Raw genomic sequence first — 23,885 nt, forward strand, 5'->3', positions numbered from 1 at the left:
CTGGATGAGGCATTGCAAAGAGAAAAACTGGGAGAAAACCAGATGTCTAGAACCCAGCCCAACACGTAATGCAACTACAAGAACAAAATATATAAAAAGAAGAAGAAGGAGAAAATGATATACTCTCTTTATATTATGTGGAGACTGTGTAATATTATCACATAATATCTAATATAATTATATTATGAATATAGTTATTATACTATATATAATCTTATGTTTTAGATAATTCAACTTTGCTTTCATAACTATCCCTACATGTATGGGTGTGCATATTGTATATATCTGATAAATATTTCTTTTTTGATAAATGTTAGTTTATGTATTGATTAGTTATCAACATATTGATTATATATAATTTACATTGCTAAATGTTAAGTAAAAGATGTGTGGAAACTGAGATTCAGTCAAGACCAAGCTAATCAAGATGAGGCACCCCTAGCAAGTTGTAGAGGCGGAACCGGAGGCCCAGTCCCAAACTTCCAATGTGGCACTCTTTCAATTTGCTTTATAACTTCATTTAATTTTTAGTTTGACTTAACAGTATCTCTGATGAGTCAGTTAGCCGCGAATTTGCCCAGAAGAACTCTATTTTGAAGGAAAATTTAAGACATGTCTTATGGGTAGCTGAGGGAAAAATGAGCCTATCCTGCAAAGGGAGCTAAACTACCCAATAATGAATTTTTCTTGATAAAGAACCCCCAGGATTCTCCAAGTACTGGGAAACAAAGAGAGAAGATTGGTTTTAAGCAGGTTTTAAACTGCTGCGGGGGTCTCAAGCTTTCAAACTAAGTTGCAGAATAAAAAACATAAAGCAAAATGGAAATGAAAAGAAAAAGGGAACAAATGGACAGAAGTAAAATGTCAAGGTGCTGTTTAAAGAACAGTTTTCCATGGGGCAGCCCCGGTGGCGCTGCGGTTTAGCACCGCCTGCAGCCCGGGGTGTGATCCTGGAGACCTAGGATCGAGTCCCACATCAGGCTTGTTGCGTGGAGCCTGCTCCTCCTTCTGCCTGTGTCTCTGCCTTTCTCTCTCTGTGGCTCTATGAATAAATAAATAAAAAATATTGGGGGAAAAAAAAAGAAGAAGAAGAACAGTATTCGTTACCCAGAGAGCCCTAGTGTATGGGGTGTTTGGATATGTGTGGCCCAGCAAATAGGAAGCATTTACTCTAAATGCTGAGCCTGGGCAGCAGGGAAGGCGCCGGGGCGCTATGAGGCAACACTTCTGTGGTCTGGGTGCTATGCTGGCTGCGCAAGCTCTGTGTCCTGGCCACAACTGGCTGCACAACAGGAAGAGATTTGTCAAGAGCCTCTCACTAAGCCTGAACCACATTCTTTGAAAATTGGCCAATAGGGTCACTGATCTTCAAGTCTTTAAGAAGGAAAACCGTAATAGAACCATTGATTAGTTCTCTTTTGGGAAGCACCAACTAGTAACTGGAAGTATTATTGGCAAAAATAAATCTTGTGCCCGGAGGAAAAAAAGATTAACTACTTAATGCATTCAAAACTTCTACTTTAAGGCTTGTACCAAGTTTTGAAATGCTGAAATGTTAAAATCACGGGTAAGTATGCTCTTGGAGCCTAAGTTAGCCTTGAGAAAGTTTGTTAACCTAAAGTTATATGCAGAGAAACACCCTACTACAGCCTTCTATGTGTATTCTTCTCTCTCTTTTTTTAAGATTTTTATTTATTCCCTTGAGAGAAAGTGAGAGAAAGCATGAGAGCATGAGCTTGGGGGAAGGGCAGAGGGAGAGGGAGAAGCAGACTCCCCGCTGAGCAGGGAGCCCCAGCAGGGCTCCATCCGAGGACCATGGGATCATGACCTGATCTGAAGGCAGATGCTTCACCAACTGAGCCACCCAGGTGCCCCTGTATTTCTCTTTATTGTGCATAATTGCTTCATTATTTGGGAGACTTCTCAAACACAGTTATTTTTACATGCTATTTATACATTATTTATAGTTAATTATATATTTTATCCTAGTTGAAGTAATAAAATTGTTAAAATGAACTTTAGACTCAAGGCCAGTTTTAAATGAATTTTTATTTTTACATCAAATGTTTAGCGCCTATAAGTTACTTCCTGTAACATTCATACAAGCTGAATAAATGGAAATGGTGTTTGGCTCCTGGTTCTGGGCTAAACTCTACTCCTGAGGTGTTTTCTGAAGAGCATTAGATGAATCGACCCTCCAGCTGCTAAAGAAAAAAAAAAACTTAGCTCATTCTTAACTTCCACCAGTTGCCCAAAAGTCACAAATTCTTATGAAGTAGTCAGCCATAATATTCATAACAGTATGGAATATATTGCTGTAATAAATGCCAGGTTCCGTCTTACAACTAGTTTTTAAAAATCAGAATTTAAAAAAATAAAAATAAAATAGATAAAAATCAGAATTAGAAGCCAAATCTTAAAAAAAAAAAAAAAGAGGGTAAATCCTAAATATTGTTCTGGGCGATACAGATTCTGGACCTGCAGAAACTTCCTACAATAACGCTCTGGCTTATACCTCAAAAATAGATTTCTGTAACTTGACCTGTGAAAGCTATATTCCACAGGTTATAATCCAACTCTTCAAGAGTATTCCACTGAGAGCATGTAAAGAATTATGCCAAATCAAAACCAATTAAAGACTTAGATTAGAAAAAATAATAATAATAAAAGACTTAGGTTAGAATTTAGAGAAAATTCACATAACTCTTACGTGAGTGATGTTGGTGGAAAACATGAAAAAAATTATAAACATTGTGTATTCCAGTCTATTACCAATCTTCAGTAAAGGAGAGCAAAACAAGAAATTAAAGATATCACAAGGAGTGATGCACTGGGAAGCCCTATAAGTCTATACCCTCCTGTATCTCAAAAACAAAATGTCTATGTATATATGCATCTATAATCAAATGACTTTTTAAACAGATAACATGAAGAATTTGTTTTATCTCAAGTTAAATCCTCTTGGAATAGCTGCAATTTTTTGTGGCTGTTTTTCAAGTCTTAACTTCTCTTTAGAGCCCCCCCACCCCAACTCCCTGCTGGGATCCATTTTCCCTGAAGTGATCTCATGCCTGAAACATCAGTTTGAAGGTATTCATCTGATTGACTTCCTTTTCCCAAGGTGTAGGATTTGTGTTTGTAATGGCAACTCGCTTGGGGCTCTTTTAAGCCAATTTCACATACACAGCGATGCGACTGCAAGCAAGCAGCAGCGCAAACCTGCTGGATGAGCTTTGTTTCCCCCGAACAAATAATAAAAGAGTCTCTAAGTAGGATGCCTTTGTGTGAAAGTCAGAGATGGGAGAAACTTTCCCCCCTTCCCTTGGCAGACGTTTCTCACTCTCATGACACCTTACCAAAAAAGAAAGAAGAAGAAGAAGAAGAAAGACCATAATCCAGGCAAGTCAGGAAGAAATTTTCAATGACTGAAATGTTTCTCCTTCGCTACAATAATGAATTATTCATTGCATTTGGCACTAAATAAAGAGTACTTAATTTTTGTAGAATATCAAGTTTTAAACATTCTTTATCTTGTAATTACAAAAAAGAAGGTAAATATTAGTATATAGTACTATATTGTACGTAAGAGCTCTGCTGTCAAAAACACAAATTTCACTTTTTCTATAGTAGCTGACAGCCATCGTGGTGAATCAAGTTTCCCTGTTTTACTGCATAAATTAAAGCGGGAAAGTATTTCACAATTTCAGTTGATTTGCCTAAAGAAGTCTGTCTTTTCAAGGTGGGAGTTTGTATACAAAGCCTTTAAAAATTGATGGTTAGAAACGTTTAGTTATATGGAAAAATCTTTACAATATGTTGGTGAGTGAAAAAAAAGAAAGCCCTATATGGTGTGATCTCATTTTTAAACTCGCTAATGAGATATATTCCTGTTGCGAGGAAGGAAGCCTCTGGCTAATAAACAGTAAGGAATTAGGCCTGCTGACAACTATGTGAGCGATCTTGGGAACGGATTCTCCAGCTCCCACCGAGGCTTGAGATGGCTAGAGCCCCAGCCTACAGCTTGATGCAACCTTCTGAGAGCTTGGCTCAGAAAGTCGGACTCCCACCTTCAAGTCCCAGTAACACTCTTAACCTGCTCTATGACCTTAGGAAGGCTACTTAACCCTCTGGGCACCCCCCCCACACACACACACACACACAATTTTTCTTATCTAGGAACCCGAAATAGGGACGCCTGGGTGGCTGGGTCGTTGAGCATCTCCTTTGGCTCAGGTCGTGATCCCAGGGTCCTGAGATCGGGTCCCAGGTCAGGATCCCCACAGGGTAGCCTATGTGTCTTTCTCTCTCTCCTCTCTCTCTCTCTCTGTGTCTCTCATGAATAAATAAATTTTTTAAAAAGGAACCTAAAATAATAAAAATATAAATTTCATGGGGTTGTTGTGAATAACTTAACTCATGTAAAGCGCTGAGAACAGTACTTGGAAACTTAGAGATGCTCAGTAAATATCATTATTGCTACATATTATATATAATTATTATATATTATATTAAAAATGAATGTAAGTAAATGGCTTTAAGGGGTAGTATTAGTTATCTCTTATTACGTAACAAATTCCCCCCAAATTTAGCAGCTTTCAAACAGCAAGCCTCTGTGTTTTCCCAGTTCTGAAGAGCAAGTGTCTAGGAGGGGTACACCCTAGCTGGGTGCATCTGACTCAAGGTCTCAGGAAGTTACAGTCAAGCTGTCTAATGAGGCTGCGGGCATCTCAAGGCTCGACTGAGCCTGCATGCCCTTCCAACTTTATGTCTGGAACTATCAGCAGGTCTCAGTTCCCCACTGGCTGTTGGACAAACAGCCTCATCACACATGCTTCTCCACAGGTTGCCTGAATGTCCTCTCTACACAACAGCCAGCTTCCCCCACAATAGGGAAGGAAAACAAGTGAGCATGCACCAGTGAATGAGTAGGAAAGGACCCAAAACAGAAGCTGCAGTCTCTTACAGCTTCATCTCAGAAGTGACATCCCATCACGGTTGCCATTTGTTCTTGGTCACACGGCAACTCTGGTACCATTTGTGCAGGAGGCACGCAAGGGTGTGATGACTACTAGGAGGTGGGCATTGGAGGGGGCCGTCTTGAAAACTGGCTTCCTCCGGGGCAGAACTAAGACCAGAGGGTGAAACTGCACTAGAAAGAGGAACTTAGAAAGTCAAAGATAACTAGGGATGAAATGGTAGGCTCTCTCTCTATGTGGAGTTAAATAGTCTTGCAAGCACCTGGCCTTGCGGGGGAAGAAAATATTCAAAGTGATTGCACTTGATGAATATTCAAACCTCTTTTAAGCCTGGGCTTCTACGCCTTCTTCTTTCATGTGATCAAGTCTCATCATAACTAGACAGTAAGTCTCTTGAGGACCCAGACCACTGTGCCCATCCAACTGTTAGAAAAAAAGGGAAGATCTCTATAAATACTTGTTGATTCAGTCTGCAGCCAATTAAATCTATTATCAGTCTGAATCAATATGAATTTAGGTACATCTGTATGTTTATACATTTTAAAATATATTTATAGGGATCCCTGGGTGGCTCAGTGGTTTAGCTCCTGCCTTTGGCCCAGGGCTTGTTCCTGGAGTCCCGGGATCAAGAGGACTTGATGTGGGGCTCGATCCAGGGACTCCAGGACCAAGCCCTCATCAGGCTCCCTGCATGGAGCCTGCTTCTCCCTCTGCCTGCCTTTGTGTGTGTGTGTGTGTGTGTGTGTGTGTGTGTGTGTGTGTGTGTGTGTCTCATGAATAAATAAATAAAATCTTTTTTAAAAATTAAAAAAATATATATATTTATATCCATATCTTTGTAATCAAATTCTTTGATTCTGCCATGGTAAGCCTTTTATATTCATCTTTTTAAAAGGTAATTCTTTTATTTATTTGAGAGGGAGCATAAGAGGGGGGTGGGGCAGAAGAAGAGGGAGAAGCACTCTCCCCACTGAATTGGGGGGGGGCTCCATCCCAGGACTCCTGAGATCATGACCTTAGTCAAAGTGAGACACTTAACCAACCGAGCCACCTAGATGCCCGTTATTTACTTCTGTTGCAGTTCTCTAGGGACTTCATCTTATACACTTTTCAAAGGTCTGAGATAACTACAGAAACAATAAAAAAAAAATTAAGTTGAGATAACTACAAACTCACGTGATTTCAAATAAAATCCCTTGCAAGGAAAATGTGCAGTTTCTAGGAGATAGAGGAATGAAAATTTCAAAGAGGATTGAAGATATTTAAGAGGAGAATGGAAATACAAAGGGGATAAACGACTCCCAGCAGCATCTCGGCAGAGTAGGACATATTGTAACTTTTCATCACTGCAGTCTAGATCCTAGTTCCATATTCTTTTTTTTCTTTTTTTAAAAGATTTTATTTATTTATTCATGAGGAACACACAGAGAGAAGCAGAGACACAGGCAGAGGGAGAAGCAGGCTCCATGCAGGGAGCCCGATGTGGGACTTGATCCCAGGTCTCCAGGATCACACCCTGGGCCAAAGGCGGGCGCCAAACCGCTGAGCCACCCAGGGATCCCCTTCTTTTTTTTTCCTAGCTCCAAATTATTTATGAAAAACAACAACAACCACCAATGCATCTCTACTCCTACACTTCAAATCCAACCACTTTAACCTCCAATCAGAATGCAATTCTGAGAAAGAAACCACCAAAGAGATGACCGTGTTATTCCAGACTCTGGGAGAAGCAGATGTCAAAATAGGAATAAACGTGCAAGAATTTTATTCGGTGAAATGATTGTGCAAAAGGAAACAGGGAGGGAGCCAAAAAAAAAACTAAAAGAGCCATCAAAAAAGGTTGAGTCCTCAAGTGCCATGCAGAAAGTCATTGGGAAGTCCTTGAGCCAAAGTCAGCTGAGAAGAGACCCCCCCTCCCCATCTCTCAGGAACAGGTGTTAGTATTTCCCTCACACCGATCTTGGGGGAGCAAGTGGCCTCTGTGCAAATGCAGCAGTGGATTTCAAAGCTCAGAGGCTGGACCTCAGTCAAGTTCCCAGAAGTAAGAACTTCTCAAGGTGCAGTTCTCATGCCTGCCTCAGATGCCAAGTGTCAATGCAATCATTATGAAACGAAAGCAGTATTTGAATTCACTAGACGAGCCATTTTCAGATGAGCGTTTTAACAAACATAAATCAAAACTCATACTCAAAGAACTTTTGCAAAGTTTTCATAAATATTTCAAACACCAGGGGCTTAGGGACTGATTTCTAATTTAAATAAATCAACGCTTTGTTACTATTTACTGAAACATGCCCTGGGTTTCCTTGCTGTACTATTTAAGCCAAACAAAACTCTTTAAAAGAAGTTAACAGGGAAAAGAACCTGGATCGTGATTGACTTGTGGCTCCAAGGCATTTCCACACTTACAAGATATTGTTCATTTACCTACAATTCTCTCCAGGGAAAGAGCTTTCTCTTCCTAGAATACCGTCCACTGCATTCTTGGCAAAACTTTTCTCTCCAACTGTTAGTCTGTGACCAGTGTTTTCACGCCAACATTTTGGGGAAACCTGCTGTGGATTGAAATTGGAAGTCACAGTTTCCTTCCAAACATTAGGCCCAGAATGCAAGACAAAGCCCTTCTGCCCAAGACAAGCCTGTGGTCAAGCTGAAGCCAGCTGTGAAAGCTTTCAAGACTAATTTTCTTCACTCTATTATCAACTCTTCTGGTGTCCAAATGTGTCAGGTGCTGTTTGGCTTCAGGAATAGCAGAGAATGTTTAGATCCAGATTTTATTCCTCCATTTATTCCTCCAGCATTTATTTCTGAAACGCTGTTTTGTTTTTCAAGACGTTCTTTCTCGGTTTATTCACTTCAATTTCCAAATCATGCTGGTGCTTTAACGTGGTCAATTTCTGGGGAGGGGGGGGACGGGTGGGAAGATCTCAGGTTATTAAAATTACATCATTGGTTTGTCCCTGTACATATGTGCTTTTTAAGATGTTGAGTATATAACCATTTGTCAGAAAAATAGTTCAGACAAGAAGTCTAATAAGCTTAAAATCATTCACTAGTTCAAATATTTTTGCTCTCATTTTTCTCACCCTTGATCCCAGCCATTCCCGTTTATTTTCAAACTTAAATATGCATAAAAATAACCTAGGGAGCTAGTTTAAAATGCAAAGTCCAGAATACCATTCCCCAAATTTCAGATTCATCGAGCCTGAGAAAGAGCCCAAGAATCTGCATTTATAACAAGCACCCAATGCAAATGGTCTACAAACCACAGTTTGAAAATACTATTTTAGGCATTCAAATTAAAAAGTCATTAAAACGTAAACCAAAGATTCACAGCCAAAAAAAAAAAAAAAAAAGATTCATAGTGATATTCTGTGCTATAACTCATAACAAAAAGTTAATTCATAGACTCCTCCCCCCCAAATGCCTTACCTTCAGGGAAATAGGGGTATAAGGTAGCAACCACAGGAGGAGGGGGATGGAGAGGAGAGAGAGAGAGAGAGAGAGAGAGAAAACAGCTTTAACTTATAGATGTATATAAATGTCATTCATTTCCATGTTTGTATCTTATTATTTATTAAAAATATCATGGTGTATATAATGCAATGCAACATTTTTTCTGCTTGTCACTATCCTTATTTTCCTATATCAAAAAAATGTATTTATCTAAAAGATGATTTTAAATGGCTGACCAGCATGCTATCATGTATGTACTCTATCACATAATTAAGCATTCCTTTATTATTGAATATTTGGTTCCATTGCGTGGAGGACACTGAAATGTGCTTCCATCATCCCCTTCATCACACAGGATTGCTGTTTTGTTTTTTTGTTTGTTTTTTTTTTTCAGGTAAGCACTAAGCCTGAGATGAAGAGTCTCCTGCCCTACTGACTGAGCCAGCTAAGCGTGCCATCACAAAGGTATTTTAAATATTTGTGTAAAAAAAAAAAAAATATTTGTGTAAAAATCTTTCAGCGCTTTTCCTTTATTGTTTCTGCCTCTTGCATTGTACTCCAAAAGGCCATCTACAGTGGAAACATTCTGATGTTGAAATGCACCGTGCAAATCAGCCTCAGTACTTTTGATTAAACACCTCCTCACTTTCCACTCACCACACAGATGTGAGATTCCCAAAGTAAATTGTGTCCTGGGGTGCAAGACTCATTGGAACTGGCTCTCACTGCTTTCCAAGTAAAGTGGGGGAAACGATGACCTCACTCTCAGCAAGCAAATCCCATTCACCTAAATCCTCTCACTTCCTTTCTTTGGTGACTTTGCAAGTCACCACTCTTCATTGACCCTGTTTACCTCTCTAGACCTATAGGAGGTCCTGTGCTTTTCGCGTGTCATTTAGTAACCTGCCATCTAGTGGTGTAAATAGAGAAATAGGGTGTCCCCCCCCTCCCCAAATAACTCCATTGCAGACTATAGCTCTAAGGTCAACTGAATAATAAACTCCTATTTGTGTAAAATTACGAACAGTTTTATAAATCACTTTTAAAGTAATGGAATGAATCATAAACCTGAATTCAGAATAGCTTTGTTTTAAATCCAGTTCTGCCATTACTGATTTCTCATGTCTGTTTTTTTTTTTTTTTTATTGTTAACTCTTTAGAAGCTGAGCTTCCCTTTCTTTAAGATGAGAAGGATTGTTTCTTATGTTCCCACGTTCTCGGTCACTTCCCTATATGTTTTATAATTCTATTCCATGTGGCATTTGAAGCACTCTTACATCAAGAGGTTTCTTTTCCAGAAAAAAAAAATAATTTCAAATATTTTTAAGAGCCATTTTGTAATAATTTTTAAGAGAATTTGGTGAACCAAATATTTAAAAAAGGAACCTATCCTGCTGAAATAGACTAGTGGATTGGAGTTCTATGGGAGCATGTTTTTCTTTTCTAAGAAATAGATATTTTAATATTTGGAAATATCTGATAATTTAATGATTAGCTTCAAAAAGCCATGAGTTCCTCCTTATTTCTGGAGTTGGTGTGACATTATATCAAATGACATCCAAGGTCCCATCCTATTCTGATTGTAAGGTTTATCAGTTAAAATTTTTTCTGACTATAAATCTTTCTTCTGTGACATTTTTCTAGCCTTATAATCATGTAAAATAATGACCTTTCTTCCTATAATAATTTAGTTTCCTTAGTTCATACTTTCTCATAGAAATATATTCTTGGCATAATAATACCATTTATTATATCTAGTGGTGAATTTTCCATCATTCATGTAATTACCATAAGCTTACCGCTGTAGCAAGACAGGTCCTGGGATCTTTGCTATCAAGATAGAAAAAATTTTAAAATGGCAAATATTTACAGGAGAGAAGAAAACATTGTAAGGTTGTTACATTTTAAAATACATGTGAATTCATATATATATATATATATAAAATTTCTTCAAGTTACAGATAGATTGTTCATATAATAGTACAAAATGAATTTTAAAACATTTAAAAATATTTCATGTTATAAATCAGAATTTCCCAAATGTTCCGAAGAATGCTACTTCAGGTTGTTAAAGGCATGAATTCCCCAAAGAAAGTGAGCTACGGTCCAACCAATTGTTTGAAAAATGCTGTTTTAAAGTAAAACAACTTTAATCACCAAAAGACATCTCAGAGAATTTTTATGTTAATATGCACTTTGGCCAGGGTGGGATATACTTATCTATTGCATTTCTGAAACCTGTTTGTCCACAGAGATTTTCTTCCCCTGCGTCCCCCAGAACATCTTTCAGGGATGCTGAAGACAAGATAAGCTGCTGTGAATATAAAGGGCAAATCAATCCAGTTTGTGAAATAACTGCTGAAAAAGTTAAAAAAAAAAAAAAAAGTCTAGAAAGAAGGAAAGAAAGGCTTGCATTTGTGAAGACCAACGAGGGCTTGGAGAATGGAGTAAGAGATAGGTCATGGTTGGACTTCTTGAAATTAGTGGGATGTCTAAAAGATATCTTTTAACATAAGTAACTGGAAGTCACTTGTCTAAATTTTGATGTGACATTTTTCAAATGAAAAAAATTAACAGGTAAGGTAAAGCAAATGAAAAGAGGCTTACTATAATGTTATGGTGACCTCTTGTGGTTGCAAAGCAAAATGATCCTCTCCTTGGAAAATTAATTCTGACACCATAGCGGCAAATAGTTTAGAGCTTAAGTAACCTTTTCCAGTGTTCACCCAAACTATTATCAGGGGTTATCTCTTCAGGGTAGTATTAGAGGAAATTTCATCTTATATATTTCTGTAATGGGTGAAGTTTTACAAGAAGTACGCATTGCTTTGATGAGCATAAAAGAAAACAAAAAAGAACAAAATGTAAGAGGAAGTGATCATCTTTCTCAGGTTATTACTCAGAATATGGAATTTGGATTAAAGTACTAGCTAGTGTCCTTAAGCTTTGGAAGCAAATAGCCATTCCAAGATTGTGAGCTTTTTAACTTTGCATAGTTACACTTGTGTAAATATTGTATCTGGATACTATGAGTGATGATTAATTTTTGTTCTTTTCTAATCAGATTAACAATTTTTGCCATAGAGCAAATTTTGCAATAAGAAATGAAATAGGGTCACTGAGGAACAGTGAGGTATTATGAAGGAAGACATGTACTGTATTAGGTATAGGTTTAATTAATATATGGAAGCAAAAATATTATTTTGTTAAAGTACAAAAGGTGAATCATTAGAGCAGATAGCACATTGCAAATCACTGACAGAAGAGACTTCATAGCCAGCCAACACCTGAAATACTTTTAGTTTCCTCTTCAGGAAGAAGAAAATAGGGGCACCTGGGTGGCTCAGCGGTTGAGCGTCTGCCTTTGGCTCAGGGCGTGATCCCGGGGTCCCAGGATGGAGTCCCACATTGGGCTCCCTGCATGGAGCCTGCTTCTCCCCCTGCCTATGTCTCTGCCTCTCTCTCTGTGTCTCTCATGAATAAATACATAAAATCTTTTTTTAAAAAAAAAAAGGAAGAAGAAAATATTAAAATACCCTTACAACTTTGAATTATCCAAACTCAACAAAATGTAGATGGTTCCACTTCTAATCCCAAACATAAAAAATCCTTCTCACTGAAGTAGCCCAGAAAAGTCAACGATCCTGATGACAGTTTGCAAATTCTCCTGTTTATATGAGGTAAGTTAAACCAGAAGTGTGTTCTTGCCGGGTAACACGATAGCTGTTCTGAATCAACGTCAGGGGAGCAATCTTGGTTTGCCTGTAGCATTCCTGTGCTGAATTCAGTCACAGGCTTTCTGTTCTTTCTCACCGTAATTCACTTTAATCAAATTGAGATTCTTGAAGAACATACACAGGAGTTCAGTTCATGTGGCTTTCAAACTCATTTTTTTTTTCCAGGATAATGTTTTTCTTGGGCTGACATGGGGGGTTTGTTTTGTTTTGACAAGTCTAATTAGAAAAGCTGAAGTACTGCAGGAGAATGTTAACGAAAGGTAATGGCAAACACATCTGCAAGAGCACTGCCTCTACTGAGCACATCTGCTCTTAGAAATCGGCCACCCCTGGTTTCTGACCTTCGCTTCCAGTGAGCAGCGTGGGGCCATCACACCACCTGCTGCACTGCCCACCACACTGCAGAGAGTTTGCCTTTTTCTGAACACACAGGAAGGACTGCAGTGTTAAACCAGAACTTTGGGAGGAATGGCTGATTCCAAGTCTGGGCAAAAATTGTACAAAATGAGCATGGAACATCCTGTCATTACAGAAGGCAAGGAAGCTATCAAAGACTACCAGGGTTATAGCAAAAGAACATGCTATGTTTAAATCCATAAATTAATAAATTAAAAATACTCTTTTGGGGGTGCCTGGGTGGCTCAGTTGTTTAAGCATCTGCCTTTGGCTCAGGTCATGATCCCAACATCCTGGGATGGAGCCCCGGGTCAGGCTCCCTGCTCAGCGGGGAGCCAGCTTCTCTGTCTCTCTCTGCCTGCTTCTCCCTCTGCTCATTATCTCTCTCTCTCTCTCTGTCTCTCTTTGTCAAACAAATAAATAAAATCTTAAAAATACATAAAAATTAAAATACTATTTTTTATTAAAATAAAACACCAGTTACTTTTGGAGGAGGCTAGGTGACAAACTCATTATTTGGAAAAGTGGTAAGTAGTAGTTAATTAAGATTTCATCCTACTTTCCTATATAAGAACTATACATTAGGGGTACCTGGGTGACTCAGTCTGCTAAGCAACCCAACTCTTGATTTCGGCTCAGGTCATAATCTCAGGGTCGTGAGATCAAGCCCTGCATCAGGCTCTGCACTCAGCAGGGAGTCTGCTTGAGATTCTCTCCCTCTGTTCCTCTCCCCACTCATGCTCTCTTTCTTTCTCTCTCTCTCTCTCAAATAAATAAAATCTTAAGAAAAAAAGAATGCTAAGGGTAACCAGTAGTTGATACTAAAAGTTTCTTTTTTATACTAGTCCAGCTAATCAATGAAGACAGAATGATAAACTAAAAAAACAAAACAAAACAAAAAAACCCATTTTGTTACTTCAAATGAAATAATGGATCTAGGTAATAATCACAAATAGCGGATGACATTTTTAAAAAGTGAAATATGAGGGGCCTGGCTAGCTCAGCTGGTAGAGCATGCAGCTCTTAATCTCAAGGATCATAGATTCAAGCTCCATGTTGGACATAGAGATTACTTAAAAATAAGAAAAATTTTTCAGAAAGAGGGAGAGAGACAGATGTTACATGCATGCTGATGGAAATATTCAATACCACTGTGAAGTGTTCTTACAAAACAATCTAACATAAAAAAGACCTAGCTTCCAGATCTAACTACCAATTTATAGGAATTACAGGAGACAGAGCATCAAGTTAAATAACACCTCAGGTGCAATCACCAAATTCCAAACTGTGGAAAAGTCTATAGAACATGTGACCCAGCTTCTTAAACAAAAAATAGCACTAATGGGAGGGGAAGTATACCTAGAAGAAAGTTAAGAGACATATAAACCAAGTGTAATGTCTCTTCATTCAAACAAATCAAATTTAAAAAAAAAACAAAAAAGAATGTTGAGAAAATTTGAACATTGGATATTTAATGTTAATAAATAACCTTAGTATTATAATAGAATTATAATTATATTGTAAAAGGGTCTTTATCTTTTAGAGATACTGAAATCTGTGCATCAAAAAAATATGATATATTGGGTTTACTTGAAAATAATTCAGGGAGAGGGGTGAGTGGACAAGGTTGTAAATCAGGTGGTGGCTAACTATGGACCAGAAGCCGAATCTGGCCCACCACCTGTTTTTGTAAATGAAGTTTATTAGATCACAGTCATGCTTGTTTATTTATGTGTAGTCTTTGGCTGCTTTTCTGCAACAATGGCATAGTTGAGTAGTTACAACAGACAGTATGGCCCACAATGGCCTAAAATACTTCCTATCTTGCCCTATACAGAAAAAGCTTGCTGATACCTGGAATAGCTAAATCAAAATTGGCTGTGAGTGGATTATTACTGAAGCTGGGTGATGCTTACATGGTAGTTATAATTCTTCTTATGGAACACCTAGTGTTTTAAAATTTAAACCAACCCACCAGTACTACAGCTTTAGGAAAAGACTTTGACTTGGCCTTTGACTTGATCATTGAGGATGGCATCCTTTCTCCACCCCAAGGTGCATCCTACCCAACGCTCTACCGCTCAAGGCCTTCCCAGGGACCACTCAGGAGTGGGTGTGGCTGTCCACTTGGAGAACTACCTCAGAGCTTAGCAAGGCCTTGGCCTGCTTTAGTCAGTTGCACCACAACAATCCAAAAGACTATTCATGGGAAGCAACCTGGATGTCCTTTGCTTATTCACTGTCCTTTAAAAAACCTACTATATCTAGAAAGAAAGTTTTTGTTTTCAGGGCAACAGACACTGTACCTCTCCAAGGGGTATCTCTATTTCTTGGAAAAATAAGTTGATCCTCTAAATGCTCTGAAGCTAATGACACTTAAAAGCTCCTAAAATTGATGGAGCACCTGAGTAGTTCAGTCGGTTAAGCATCTGCCTTTGGGTCAGGTGGAGACCCCAGAGTTCTGGGATTGAGCTTCACATTGGGCTCCCTGCTTGGCAGGGAGCCTGCTTCTTCCTCTCCCTCTGCCAGCTGCTCCCCCACTTGTGCTCTCTCTTTCTCTCTCTCTCTCTCAAATAAATAAAATCTTCAAAAAGAAAAGCAAAGAAAGTTCTTAAGATTGAGAGAGCTCTTAAAATTGAGAGAAAGTCACAATAAATCTTATATATCTTATAGATAAGCATATACATGTATGTATCATGCTGTAAACATCCCCCCCCCCCCAAGATAACCTCATTCCTCAAATAATACACTTACCAAATACAGGGTTTCCTAGAGAAAGGCAGAGCTAACGACTATACGAGCAAGTTAGGTCATTCTAGAAGTCCAGTGCTGCTTCTTCCAGCAAACAGCCCCCCTCAAGCTATGCTACTTAGCAGTTGAGAGACAGAAAGGTGAGTAAAAAACTGTTTCTGGACTGAGGATCTAGTGGTACAGGGTTAAGATAACAGTGGTTGGTAGTAACAGGAGGAAGAGGAGAAGCCATTGCAGGAGTTTCTTTTATTACCTACTTAGTACACATGCCTAAATGTGTTAAGCATTCTTTTTTTTTTTTTCCTTAAGATTTTAAAAATTTATTCATGGGAGACAGAGAGAGAGAGAGGCAGAAACACAGGCAGAGGGAGAAGCAGGCTCCATGCAGGGAACCTGCCTGATGCAGAACTCGATCCTGGGACGCTGGGATCATGACCTGAGCCAAAGGCAGACACGCTCAACCACTGAGCCATCCAGGGGCCCTTGGGTTAAGCATTCTAAGGATTTTATCTCACTTAATTTTTACAATAAACTATGAGGCAAGTATTATTATGCTCATTTTACACATGGAAATACTGGTGCTTAGAGATGAAGTTACTTACACCCTTACTCTGCCACAGTCCAAGCTGGTCTCCTCAACATCGTTGGTAGTTTAAACACTGAAATAAACATTTTTCTTTTGTTTGCACCATGGGGACAGATTTACAAAGAAACTCCAGATACATGTCACTGTGCTGGGTTCCCTCTCATCTCTCACAAGTTGGATTTCATCTTTGACAAGTACCTTTAGCAGGAATGAGACATTTTTGTTTGTGCCAAGTTTGAAGGATAATGTGAAGAAGTACTTGGCCTGCCTCATTCATGAATTTTGCAGTTGAAAAGGAAGTTGACATATATCATTTTTTTTTATTGTTTTTTAGTCCTTAAAATATATTTTTTTAAGTAACCTCTATACCGGACATGGAGCTCAAACCCACAACCCTGAGATGAAGGGTCGCATGCTCTACAGCCAACGAACAGCGCCCGGTATCTGTCATTGGAACTTGGCTCTACATATAAATGTAAAAGTCTTTTTACACACACACATACACAAAAGTCTTTTTTGAGCATGTTGACATGCAAAGATAGCTCTGGGCAAAACTATGAGGATTGTATGTTGTACTATAAATGTTTTAACAATTGGCTCTCCCTCCAAAATATGTGTGTATATGTTTATTATAAATTTTACTAATATAAAGGATGCGTACCACCCGATCTACAAATAACAATGAAATAATGCTGCATGTTGTAAATTCCATATAATCGATTGATTTTCACAGAATGCTTTCCTTGATCTTTGTTCAACTCGAGTATCTGTAGCCAATCTTTGGTTTGACAAAATAAATGTAGTTCCAACATGAATGGTGCTGGATATTTTTATTTACATTAAAGAGTAGGATGAAAGTGAATCAGTAAAGACATGTATCCGAACTACACTTGTTCCTTATTACATGAGGGCTATCTTTGTTAAATCAGAAAATCATCTTTGAAAACTGAAAGACTTATGTCTCCAAATTTTACAATTCACAATGTAATGGCTAGAGGTACCACATACTTTAAAGCTTAGTTTGCATTACTAACATTTTCTCAAGCCTGGACAAACAAATGAAGTGAGAGAGCGAGGTTCTTGTCTCACGGAGTCAAAGAATGAATCTCAAGGACAAAGCAGAGCAAGTAAAGTGATAGAAGTTTATTAAGCAAGAATACAGAGAAAGTTCTCAGGAGTGAGAGAGATCCTGACAGGGTTAGCAACGTGGGCCTCCACTGACAAGTCTTATTTATTTAGAGATCTTGTGGTCTTACCATTCTTGTGTTGTCTTGGTTTGATTAAGAACTCATGATAACGTCCTTAATGGCTTACTTCTTTTTTTTTAATTAATTAATTAATTAATTTACTCATGAGAGGTAGAGACACAGGCAGAGGGAGAAGCAGGCTCCATGCAGGGAGCCTGATGTGGGACTCGATCCCGGAACTCCAGGTTCACGCCCTGGGCTGAAGGCAGGCGCTAACCCACTGAGCCACCCAGGGATCCCTAATGGCTTACTTCTTTAAGGTCTGGGCATTCTTTGTTGGTCACAGATGACTGTCATAAAAAAGACACCCTCCCCACCCCACCACCCAGGGCAGGTGGTCTAGCCTGTTCTGTTCCCTTATCTCTGGTTTCCTTACACCTCAGTATTTTGGGGATTTCCATGAGCTTGATCACATAGCCCCCTATTTATCTCTCCCTACCTAACCTTGCCTCTCCTTTACTCACAACCAACAAATCACCAAGCCCTGATTTGTACCATTTGCCTATTTCCATGTTCTAATCACTCTCACCATGGTCAACTTCAAGCTACAATAGTGATACCATTAAACCTTGCTTGAAAAGGAATACACAGCAGCAAACCATTATATAGATTATCTACCAAATATATACAGTAGACTTAATCTCAAGTGCATAAATAATAATATAATAAAATAATCAGAGGATGATGAGTTTGATTTATAATTTATTTAATTGTGGGTTTGTATTAAACTGAACTGTATAAAATTACTGACAGGCAACCACTTTTTTGAGCTACAAGAGTTAGAAGTTCATAGGATTCAACCTAAAACATACTCAGGGAGCTTGGAGATGCTGGAAATGTTGGGGGTAGGGTTGGATAATGATGGATGGTAGTCAAAAGGACTTCTACTATTTATTAAATGCTCTCAAGTGCTGAGCATTGTACTAACTCAAGTCTGACTCTGTGATTTTCAACAACTAAAGCAGAATTTGTGATTGTGATTCAATCTTATGTAGCTTATCCCAGTTTGAAAATATGGAGACAGAGGGACGCCTGGGTGGCTCAGTGGTTGAGCATCTGCCTTTGGACCAGGGTGTGATCCTGGAGTCCCGGGATCAAGTCTCATGTCAGGCTCCCTACATGGAGCCTGCTTCTCCCTCTGCCTGTGTCTCTGCCTCTCTCTCTCTTGTCTCTTATGAATAAATAAAATATTTTTTAAAAAAAGAAAAGAAAATACGGAGACAGACTAGAGAATTTCTGGCACTTTAAATTCAACTAAGAATTTAACACAATATATATGAAAGTGAATTACGATATATGTAAAATAGTGTTCAAGGTATTTGACACAGTTTTTGAGCTAAGTATAGAAAAGAACAAGCACTCCTTTTTGGAGCATGAAACTCAATAATTAAGTCCTGGCTTAATTAAGTACGTACTGTATTACCACCTGTGCATTTTGAGGTGCCTCATGGATGTTGAGATCTGATTTCTTATCTGTGATTTGGGTGATAATACTATCTGCCCAGATATATGTTCCATTGACTGTGAGGTTTAAATGGGAAAAAGAAAATAGAGAGTGTCTTATAAACGGTCCCATTTTGCAAAGGTAGTGGCTTATTATAGGATCCCAGCTCTGTGTATTTGCCTTCAGGATTGCTTTCTGGGCTCTGCTCCCAGACTTGGGGCTGGGGGCAGGGGACAAGGGGCGGGGGCAGGGGGAGGGGTGGGCTGGGGGGTAAACAACTATCTGCCTTTGCAAGGGTTAAGAGCTCCTAAACATTTGCTTTACAAACAACTGCATTGCTGAATTTGCTTCTCAGGATTCTTCAAATTGCCGGCTCACAACCGATCTATTTACAAAACTTAATTTTTAAAAAAAGAAGAAAAGCCCTCCCTTCTTTCATATTAACAATCCTCAAGAAATTTAGGACAAATGCAATTCACAATGGAAAGCTCAGGCACTCAGATGGAGGGAGGAATGTTCCCAAAACACAGAGGTGTCTCAGGCCTTCCAGTGGCAAAGCTGGGAGGGGGCCAGTTGCTCTGGGAGGGAAAGAGCAGAGCCCTGACCCTCCCTCCCTCCTACTCTACTTCTCCCTGTCGGAGGTTTCCTTGGCTTGTCTTGCTGATTCACTGTTGCTGTGAAAACAGGGCTGAGCATGCTGTTGAGATCCACAGAAACCAGAGGAAACTAGTCATAAAAACCCTGAGTACTGACTATCAGCTGATAGATCTCTTCCTGATAGCGCCTCATAACAGCTCACACTTTTTTCCAGACTAGAGCAAATCTTCAGGAGCCGACCAGGATCCAGAGCTGTGTCAGCCCCACTTGGCAGTGATCTCTTTCCCCATGCTTGAGGGAGCCGAGCTGTACTTCAACGTGGACCATGGCTACCTGGAAGGCCTGGTGCGTGGGTGCAAGGCCAGCCTCCTGACCCAGCAGGACTACATCAACCTGGTCCAGTGCGAGACCCTGGAAGGTAAGCCCTGCTCTTCCCACCATTTAAAAAGGGGGAAAAGGAAATGATGCTGCCCATTGGAAGCCTGGGGAAGGGACTGTGCTCCTATGGCCTGAGAGTCCAAAACAGGTTCTTATTCCCAGGGCCCAGATTTCAGCGGCCCATGCACTTGGAGGAAGGGGAAAAAAAATCACATCTTTCTTTTCCATTTTCTCTAAGTGAAATTTAGCATTTCCTTTTATTGTGAATGTAGGCAACAAGTCACAGTGGTCAGTTAGTACTTTGTCACCAACAGAAATGCAATATTTTCATATCCCTCTACGATTCTCACAGATATTTTGAAATATTTATATTTTCATGATTTCACAATTAAACTTGGCATTGCACTTATTCTTTAATCTTGATATTTAATGTCTTAATAAAGTACAGTGTTACGCCTGTTTTATTTTTTAATTTTTTTTAGAGAGAGAGCACACATGCTAGAAGGGGGAGGGGCAGAGAGAGATAATTTTTTTTTAAGATTTTATTTTTTTATTCATGAGAGACGCAGAGAGAGAGGCAGAGACATAGGAAAAGGGAGAAGTAGGCTCGCTGCAGGGAGCCCCATGTGGGACTCGATCCCAGGACCCCGGGATCACGACCTGAGCCAAAGGCAGGCGCTCAACCACTGAGCCACCCAGGTGTCCCAAAAGGGAGAGAATTTTAAGCTGACCCTGGGTAGGGCTCACTCTCACCACCCTAAGATCATGACCTGAGTTGAAATCAAGAGTGGGACACTCAAACAATTGGGCCACCCAGGCGTTACAGAGTGTGACACATTTTAAAACATCTTGATCACTATAGTTAACACATTTTGTTCACTTTGCAATCCTATGTATTTTCATCCTACATATTTATAAATAATATCTGGAGAAGGACTTCATCAAACTGCTCAACGACACATGCTCCCCCTGCCCCTCAAAATGCTAAGAAATTTGGTCTAGAGAATTTTATTCTATATGTAGTTTTTCAGTATATATTGATAATAAGATTTATTTGAGGTTTATCTCTAACTGAAGCTTGAGAAAAAAGAGATGGGTGGGTGGTGAGGCCAAGCCCTGTATTCAAAAGTACTAACCTTGACTTCTGCTAAGTGGAGACAGGTGGCCTAAGGCTCACCACCTCTGAGCCTCAGAGTCCTCACTTGTAGAATGCAGTGGTGATGCCTGCTTTGCCTGCTTTGTTTGGAGAAATAAATGAAGTAATACATGAGAGATATGTTAGAAAATGTGAAGCACATGTGAATGGAAATTATCTTTTTTTAAGCACTTTATTGAGGTGTGATTGACATACATAAAACTGTGTATATTTAATGTATTACAACCTGATGAGATTAGGGGTAAGTATGCATCCATGAAATCATCACCACAATCTATGCCACAAATCTATCCACTACCTCCAAAAGTTTCTTCCTGCCCTCTATTATTTGTGTGTGTGTGTCAACTGCATTCTCTATGCTGTACAGTAGATCTCTAGAACTTATTAATCTGTGTTTCCAAAACTTTGTACCCATTGACTAAAACCTCCTCATTTCTCCCTTTACTTTGGAAATGATCTTTAAGCTATGGTTTTTTCAAAACTCTATCAAACATTTTGCATCTATAATACAGCATTTTTATTATAAAAATATCTACACTAGTTCATTTTGAAATGTACTTATAAAATCAATATATGTCAATAGTAAGGTGCTTTAAAACTTCCAGATTATTCTAGAAGAAACAAAGTAAGAAGGATCAAACTGCTAGAAAGTGTGTTGAAAGCAAAAAACAAAACAAAAAACCTGAAGGTGACTTTGCTGAGGCTGAAGGTCCTGGGTCATTTGCTTGTGGTTTTGACTTGTTAAAGCCAGAGTTAATTAAGGTGGAGCTGTTCAAATGGAGATAGATGCTCTCCTTTCATTAGCAATGGAGACAGCTAAAAAATCTTTCAGATGATAAATAATTCTGTGGTCTACAAATAATTGCAATATAATCCCAAATCCTAAATCATTTCAACATATTAAATTAGAAGCTTAATGACTAGAGAATATTAATCATGTACAGAAAATCTACATAAATATTGCGATAACTTTGTAGAGTGATAGAGCGTAACTAATACTTATCATGGTGAGCATTCCATAATGTATACAGTTGTTGAATCATTGTCATAACCTGAAACTAATATAATGTATGTCAACTCTACTTGAATAAAAAAGAGAGAATGTAAAAAAAAAAAGAGAGAGGGAATGTGCTTAAAGAAGAAAAAGTGAATGAATGCAGGGAAGAATGAGTGTTTTTTAACAGAAGCCACTAGAATGATTTGTATTTAGTTTTCAGTCAAGCTTTTATTTTTTTAAATTTAAGTAATCTCTACACCTAATGTGGAGCTCGAACTCAGGACCCCAAGGTCAAGAGCCAGCTCTCCTCCAACCGAGCCAGCCTAGCGCCACCAGCCAAGCTTTTAAACGAGTTTAGGAATGCAAATTTAACACAAACAATACATAAAATGTGATACAAAATCTGGTTTAGCCTGCTCACCAAAGAATCCAGAGAAACCACCCTCAGCTTCAATTTGGGAGCGGAAAAAGGTTTTCAGACCCTTTTGAAGACCTGAAGCAAGAATCTTTTTAGAAAAATACACACAAATGCATAACATACAAAATTTTCCATGGAGTATCAGGGGTCATGGTTAAGAAACCCTGGCACATACACCAATTGTTTATTGTCCCCGTACCTCAGGTTTCTATCCTTCTTTCCTCCTAATAATATATTTTTTCAGCCAGTCATTTCACACCCCTGTTTGAATCTGTGTACCAATCTGTTTGGAGACTCCCAGGAATATCAAGTGTGAGTCAATAAACTGCGGGTTATAATGGCTGCTGAGAAAGTAAATCTAAATGAGGACTTCATGTCTGCAGTTAACAGTTGAGGATACTGAGGCTTAGAATGACTGTGTCTAGTCTGACACTCTTGTCAGGGAGTATAGACGTATCTGCATCTCTTTTCCTACTAAAATGTCTGTGCCTCCTGAGCATGAACTGGAGCTAAATGATTGTCTGTGTTGATGCTAGTTCCATTTTGATATAGAAAATAATAAGGCCTGCCCTATCCGATTATTTCATAGGCTGCTGGGAGATAACTTGTGAAAAGCAATGCACTGTTTGCATCTGCACATGTACGGAGAGAAACTCAACTATCTTCTGAGCTGGATTACCAATTGAGAAGAGGGGAGCCTGGCTGGCTCAGTCAGTACAGCATGTGACTCTTTGATCTTGGGGTTATAAGTTCAAGCCCAATACTGGGTATAGAGATCACTTAAAAATAAAATTTTAAAAAAAGGAGTTGAGGGACGCCTGGGTGGCTCAGTGGTTGAGCGTCTGCCTTCGGCCCAGGGCGTGATTGATCCTGGGGTCCCGGGATCGAGTTCCACATTGGGCTCCCTGCATGGAGTCTGCTTCTCCCTCTGCCTGTATCTCTGCCCCTCTCTCTTTCTCTGTGTGTGTGTGTGTGTCTCTCATGAATAAAGAAATAAAATCTTTAAAATAAAAAAAAAGGAGTTATTCCTTACCAAAAAAGGGGGGAGGAGTTGAAGAGAAGAAATCAAGGTCAAAAAAAAAAAAAGAAATCAAGGTCATTTTTGGGGGGGGCCAGCTGGTAAGGACTTCAGGGTTTCTGTTTCCGTTTGCATAAAATGTGCACTGTACCAACAATGGATGAAGAAGAGTAGGTAAAGAAAAGCTAACTTGGCAAATATTAAATTTGCCTTTAGTCTTTTCAAGTTCTCTGGGCTTCAAAGGGGTTCTGACGCCAACAAATTGCTTTAGAATTACTTAGAGAGAACACATAAGGTTTCAGGTAAATTTAGAAGAGAAAATGAAGATTGTCTAGAAAAGCTTTTTGAAAAATCCTAGAATTCATAACTGCTTAACTGGGTATATAATTGTGCCAGTGTGATCAGAAATACTCATCTGTTCCAAGGTCTGCCCCTGACTAACAGCGACCTGAATCAGTTGCTAGAACACTCCGTGACTCAGTCTTTCCCAGAAACAAAGGAGCAAAGCTAGTTCACATGGCCTGGTCCCACTGGTAGTGCTGGGAGGCTGTATCACATGGAAACTTTAAAGTCTTTAAAAGTGATTTTGCAGCAAAATAATACTGCTAAAGGGACATGAAATACTCTTTTAAAGAATTAACACTTTTTAAAAAAAATATTAAGACTCTGTTTCTTAGAGCAGCTTTTAAGTTAGCAGCAATTTTTGTTGTTGCTGTTGTTAGCAGCAA

The 23,885-nt window shown here is 39.0% G+C and overlaps 1 protein-coding gene and 1 long non-coding RNA gene across 2 annotated transcripts in view; one reads left to right on the forward strand and one right to left on the reverse strand.

The window, feature by feature from the left end:
• Positions 1 to 10,231: 10,231 nt before the first annotated feature.
• LOC111093236 lies at positions 10,232 to 20,797 on the reverse strand. The gene is made up of 3 exons (XR_005381183.1): positions 20,705 to 20,797; positions 10,671 to 10,746; positions 10,232 to 10,262 (listed from the first exon to the last, which is right to left on the reverse strand). It is a non-coding gene; the product is annotated as an uncharacterized LOC111093236 (long non-coding RNA).
• The window catches only part of ATP6V0D2 (ATPase H+ transporting V0 subunit d2), a 42,226-nt gene continuing 37,585 nt past the window's right edge, over positions 19,245 to 23,885 (forward strand). The window contains exon 1 of the mRNA XM_038579666.1: positions 19,245 to 19,608. Coding sequence (XP_038435594.1) covers positions 19,479 to 19,608 — 130 coding nt within the window. The 5' untranslated portion in view covers positions 19,245 to 19,478. The remainder of the gene's footprint in view (positions 19,609 to 23,885) is intronic.

Source organism: Canis lupus, chromosome 29, assembly GCF_011100685.1.
Source record: "Canis lupus familiaris isolate Mischka breed German Shepherd chromosome 29, alternate assembly UU_Cfam_GSD_1.0, whole genome shotgun sequence".
In the NCBI taxonomy this organism is placed as follows: Eukaryota; Metazoa; Chordata; class Mammalia; order Carnivora; family Canidae; genus Canis; species Canis lupus.